At 37.6% G+C, this 6,150-nt stretch overlaps 1 protein-coding gene across 3 annotated transcripts in view; it reads right to left on the bottom strand.

Moving 5' to 3' along the window:
- Positions 1-6,150, bottom strand: part of LARS (leucyl-tRNA synthetase) — a 76,491-nt gene that overhangs the window by 39,312 nt on the left and 31,029 nt on the right. For all 3 annotated transcript variants that reach the window (XM_006891103.1, XM_006891105.1, XM_006891104.1), the window contains 4 exons: positions 3,909-3,994; positions 3,760-3,825; positions 3,580-3,662; positions 1,779-1,917 (listed from right to left, as the gene is read on the bottom strand). In XM_006891103.1, the coding sequence (XP_006891165.1) occupies positions 1,779-1,917; positions 3,580-3,662; positions 3,760-3,825; positions 3,909-3,994 (374 nt within the window). The remainder of the gene's footprint in view (positions 1-1,778; positions 1,918-3,579; positions 3,663-3,759; positions 3,826-3,908; positions 3,995-6,150) is intronic.

Raw genomic sequence — 6,150 nt, 5'->3', positions numbered from 1 at the left:
TGTACCGTCAAATCAGATCTGACGGGTACAGGAGGAGATTGGCCCTCCTTCCCCGGCAAAGCATCTGATGGATTCGAACTGTGCACCTCTGGGATTGTAGTTGCAGCTCCTTGCCACTAGGCCATCAGAGCTCCCCAAAAATTAATAAAACTTTTTTTAAAAATTAAATTTTAAAAAATAACGTTTCATCACGAAGGTGGAGGTTCAAATCCACCAGATGCTCCACTGGAGAAGGAGGGGCAAACTCCTCCTGTGACAGGCGGATACAATTCAACAGCACACCAAATTAAAAAAATAAATAAAAAACACATTTCCGTACAGCCAGGAAAGAACAAAGTAGATGAATGAGACTTTCTAAGAAACAAATTCCTATGCACATCAAAAAACTTCTCCAACATGGTAAAAAGGAGAACCACAGACTAAAGGGGGAAAAATTTTATAATGATATAGCTGATATGGGACTCATATCTAAAAGTTACCGAATGCTCGAGCACCTCAACAAGAAAAAAGTAAATGACCCAATCGAAAATGGGCACAGGGTATGAATAAACACCTCATCAAAGAAGACATTCAAATGGTAAACAAACACATGAAGAAATGGTCAAAATCCCGAGCACTAAGAGAGACATAAATCAAAACAACACTTAAGATTTCATCTCACCCCAGCAACAATAGCAAAGTTCAACTGAACAGCAAACAACAAACACTGGCAAGGCTGTGGAAAGACTGGAACCCTTATTCACAGGCTGGTGGGAGTATAAAATGGTGCAACCAGTATGGAACGTGTTATGGCACTTTCTCAAAACACTGGAAATAGAAATACCATTTGACTCAGCTATTGCACTGCTGGGAATAGACCCTAAAAAAACCTAGAACTGCCATAAAAGCAGATATATGCACACTAATGTTTATTGCTGTGTTATTTACAATAACAAACAGACGGAAACAATTTAAATGTCCATCACCAAACAAACAGAAAAACTATGGTATATTAACACAATAAAATACTATGCAGCACTAAAAAATAATGAATTTGTAAAACATTACACAACATGGGTAACCCTGGAGGACAATATGCTCAGTGAAATATCTCGGTCTCAAAAGCACAAATACTACATAACACCACTGTTAGGAAATAGGATTGACATGGGGGTTTGGGAAGAGAATAGGAAAAGAGTGGATAATAATGAACACTGTATTGGAACAGATGAGGAAAAGAACTATTTAAAAGGAATATATGATTAGGCAACAGTCCAAAATAAGAGGTACATTGCAAAGGTGGGAGGGAGAACTGTGCAACAATAAACGAGTATTTTTTTTTATTAATTTAGTTTATTTTTCATTTCAATGAACATCTACAGAGATTTTAGAATTCCATTCACTCATTGTTGCACCCTTCTCCCCGCACAAACCCCTCTCCCCTCCCCCCAAACGAGTATTTTTTAATGTGGGGTGGGGTGGGGAGGGCTGGGCGGGGAGAGAAGTGCAGCAATGAATGAATGGAAATCCAAAATCTCTGTAAATGCTCACTAAATTTATTTTTTTAAAAAAAGGTAGCAAAGCTTAAAAAAAAAGAACATGAACTGGGGGAGGGAAAAGGGCGAGGGAGGGAGGAAAATGCAACAATGAATAAATGAAATTCCAACTTTACTGTAAACTTTCATTAAAATAGAAATAAAAATTAAAGAAATTTAAAAAGGTAACATTTCAATATGTAAGTCAAAACTTCAAAGCTCTTACTAACAAATTATCCTTCCTCTGTTTATGCATATACCAACCTGATACCCAATGGAGACTCTCCCTGTCCACGTAAGTTACCTCCCTGTAACAGGTGTGCAACTGTGTAAAATGCCATGTAAATAGTGGAATCGGAGAGTGATTCAATCAGCCACTGCTCGTCCCAGGGCAGACGACTACCTGCAAAGTAAGGAAAAGAAAAACAATGCATGAGGAACCTAAGAGACATTTCATCTACACAATCGACATTTTTAAGAACACTTATTTAAAAAATTCTTAAATTCTTCTTGAGTTGTAAATTAAAACAAAATGGTAGTGTCTCAGAATCTTCCTATTAAAAGATTTTAAAAATTACACCATAAAAGCGTACTGTTATTATGTGCTGCCGACACACCTGTGACTCTTAGCAACCCTATGTACAACAGCCCTAAACCCTGCTTATCCTGTGCCAATCTCACTATCTCTGATACACCTACCCCCATTATCCCTGTTACTTAATCCATCTCATAAAGGGTCTTCTTCTTCTGCACTGTTCCTCCACCCTCCCAAGTATGACGTCCCTCTCCAAGGATTGATCCCTCCTTGCAATATGTCCAAAGTATTTAAGACGAGTCGTGGCTCCAAGGAGCAGCCTGGTTTAACCCTCTCCTAGATATACTTGTTCGTTCTCTTAGCAGTCCCTGGTATATTCAATACTCTTTTCCAATACCACAGCTCAAAGGCTTCAATTCTCCTTCTATCATCCCTAGTCACTGTCCAGCTTTCTGATGCATAGCAAGTGACTGCAAAGACCATGACCTATATCAGGCACACCTGAGTCTCCAGACTGATATCATTGTTCTTCAGTTCTTTCGAGACGTCTCTAACAGCAGACTTTCCTACCACAATACGTCTTTTCATTTCCTGGCTGCTGGTGCCAAGAGTGTTGATTGTTGAACAAAGAAAACTAAAGCTATGAACAATCTCAATCTCTTCACCATCCATCCTGATGCTGCCAATCAGGCCGGTGGTGAGAATCTTTGTTTTCTTGATATTGAGCCTCAATCCATATTGCAGGCTGCAGTCCTTGACCCTCTGCAGCAAGTGCTTCGGGTCCTCCTCAGTTTCAGCAAGCAGGGTTGTGACATCTGCATAATGCAGATTGTTGAAGAGTCTTCTTCCAGTCCTGATATCACATCTCTCCTCATAGAGCCCAGCCTCCCGGATAATCTGTTCTGCATATAGGTTGAAAAGGTATGAAGTCAGGACACATCCCTGGTATACACCCTTCCTATTTTGAACCATGCAGTGTTTCCTTGCTCTCTTCTGACGACTGCTTCCTGGTCCAAGTATAGGTTTCACATTAGCACGATCAAGTGTTCTGGGATTCCAGTTCTTCTCAAAGTTAGTCACAGTTTGTTGTGATCCACAGCAAATGCCTTTGCATAATCAATGAAACACAGACAGATATTCCTCTAGTACTCTCTGCTTTCAGCCAAGATCCATCTAATATTAGCTACAATATCCCTGGTACACGACCCCTTCTAAACCCAGCATGCACTTCATTTTTGGATAATCATCACCAGAACCTTGTTTGCATGTGATATTAATGATATTGTTTGATAATTTCCACACTCTGTTGGATCATCTTTGTTTGGACCATAAAAGCTACATGGGTTAAAAAAGACATACATCTACTACTAGGTAGATGGCAAGGGACCCTATTCTAGTTGTTCTCACTTTCACTCTCTAAACAAAACCTCTCACTGACAAGTAAAAAAAAAATTAACATAAAGAATTAAAATGGAAATATGATTCAAAATTGGCAGTCACTCAAGCAGAAAAATTGGAAAGTCTGTCTACCTAAACCGTAAGTTCTTGAGCAAGCATGTTCTTGTAGCCAGTCTAAGGTAGCTTCAAAATTCTTCCTGGTCTCCTCACAGAATCTAGAGAGAGTGAAAAACAAAACACCTTTCTTTACATTTACATTCTATTGTTCTTCTCATCTCCTTTCCCCTTATGAATCACTTTCTCTCATCTTACGTTTCTAGGTTCTTTAAGCACTGAGATGTCTGCTTTTTCCAGTTCTCTTCTCCATAATCCAAGTACCTGTGAGTGGACAAATTGAATTAGAAAAAAAATCAAAGAAATAAACAAAGCAAATGAAGAAAGCTTCTTCCTGTGAAACTAACCACTGGTCACATAAGGCCACAACGCATTCATCTGAAGACCGGGACATCACTTGTTTCTCTGGTTCCATGTATATCAATGCATCTCCCTAAATGAAGGGAAATACATATATATCAGATTTATACCAAGCCAATCTCCATGTCTCAAAATTACTCTTTTAAAAAAAGTTTCTAAAAAATGCTGTATCACCAGTAACAAATATCCCACATTTTTATTCTATCATTTTTCTTGCAAAGGTAGAAATTATCTTACTTTCCTTCTATACAACAATTGTTTTTAAAAACCATGTATCTTCCTTATCAACAATCATTATTTTGTGAAAAACGTAAGATGTTGCTTGTTATGCTGTTAGTTTGACTCTGTTCTCTGAACCCTGCAGGACAGAGCAAGGTTCAGACCTGTTATTCATCAGGTCATGATGAGCTATCGTCAACTTGACAGCACTTAAGCACAATAAGAGGGTTTGACAGGTACGCTTCCAATGGCAGCTTTCTATTCTTATAAAACTATTTTTTAAAAAATGAAATTAAATTCATGGATCCAGTAATATTTAAAAACATAAATAGATACATAAATATTAAACATTGAATGGTTGGACATGATAGTATCACTGAAGTCAAATATCAACGTTACTAAAATGGTAAATGCTTTTTTACCATTTATTTACTGCAATTAAAAAATAATATAAACAGGCAAAATATTATTGCTCTGGTGGCTTAGTGGAAAGGAGTTGTGTGGTCAGACAAAAAGCTGGCTGGGGGTGGCCTAGTGGCTAGAAGCTGCGCTACAATCCCAGAGGTGCGTGGTTCGAATCCACCAGATGCTCTGCTGGAGGAGGGGCAATCTCCTCCTGTACCAGTCAGATCCGAACTAACAGTACAAACACACACAAAATAATAAAATTTAAAAAAAAAAAGCTGGCTGGCAGTTTGATTCCAATTGCTCCAAAGAAGAAAAGTGGGTAATCATCTCTTGCGCAATTTAGTGTCTCTGAAAACCCACAGGATGGCCAGTTAGAAATCAGTTCCAACTCAGTGGTACATAACAAATAATACTGGTTTATATGGTCATGAAAAATTCTCACTCAAAATCTGACTACAATTTTATTTCTTACTAAATATTAGTATATCAATGTATTTGCCAAACCTATTAGAATGTGGCAATTTTTAAAGAGAAAATGCTGCAGTATTTCTTACAAAATTTTTCATTCATTAAGGTATTAGAAAATTATTCAGTGTTCCATGTTCTTAATGTAATTCCCAACACTAAAGTTAGTTTAAAACATGAAGAATTTAGATATATGGGAGGCAAGAAAAAAATTCTATAACTTCCAGGTTGTTGTGATTATTAGGTGCCATCAAGTCAATTATAACTCACAGTGATGGTAAAAAGCCAGATCTGAACCTTGACCTATCCTTGTGAGCTTGGATATGTAAGATTCCATGGGTGTGCCATCTTTGAGATCTCCAATATGTAAGCTACTGTTGTTGTCATTGTGTTGTGTGCGGAGGGAGAACCAACACACAGTTGACCTTCCAGGTTTTCAGAAGCTACAAATTGCACAGAAGAAGACTGCCCACCTTTCTCCTACAGAGAAACAGGTGGATTTGATGTGCGTGCCTTTGGATAGCCAGCCCAACTCCTTAATGTTAGGCTACCACGACTCCCATGGGGGAAATAAATAAGTCACTTACAAAATAACAGCTATTATGGTTTTGGAATTTAGAAGATGATGGCATATTGCCCTCAAAATTTTAAGAAAAAATTAACTGCAATTCTGTATTTTCTATCCACAGAATTAAATGTGAAGGTAAGATAAAGATATTTCAGACAGAGATGATCACAAAATTTACTTCATAGGCATTCTCTCTCAGAGAAGCAATTGCAGGCAAAGGTTCACCAAAACAAGAGATTAAACAAGACAAGCTATAAAATTAAAAACAGACTCAACTCAAAAAGAAGAAAAAGAATCTATGAATAATAGTAAAGGAACAATCCTTTACCATGTGCCAAATATCACAAATCCAGTGACATTTGTGTACCACCGATCACAACCACCACAAAAGGCTGTGGGAGAACTTCCTCTAAGATTAAACAGGTAAAGGATGGATTATTTGAAAGAGAGGTCATAAAAAAAAAGAAAGAGAGGTCATATACTGCTAGAAAGGATTATCAAAAGTGTATTAAAATAAGTCAATGAAAAAAAGACAACTGTTAACTCTAGGCATGATAAAAGCTAGAGAA

Source organism: Elephantulus edwardii, unplaced genomic scaffold (assembly GCF_000299155.1).
Source record: "Elephantulus edwardii isolate Elephantulus edwardi_28Jun2011 unplaced genomic scaffold, EleEdw1.0 scaffold00095, whole genome shotgun sequence".
Taxonomy (NCBI): domain Eukaryota; kingdom Metazoa; phylum Chordata; class Mammalia; order Macroscelidea; family Macroscelididae; genus Elephantulus; species Elephantulus edwardii.
The sequence above is the reverse complement of the archived record's forward strand: the minus strand, read 5'-3'. Positions and strand labels throughout refer to the sequence as shown.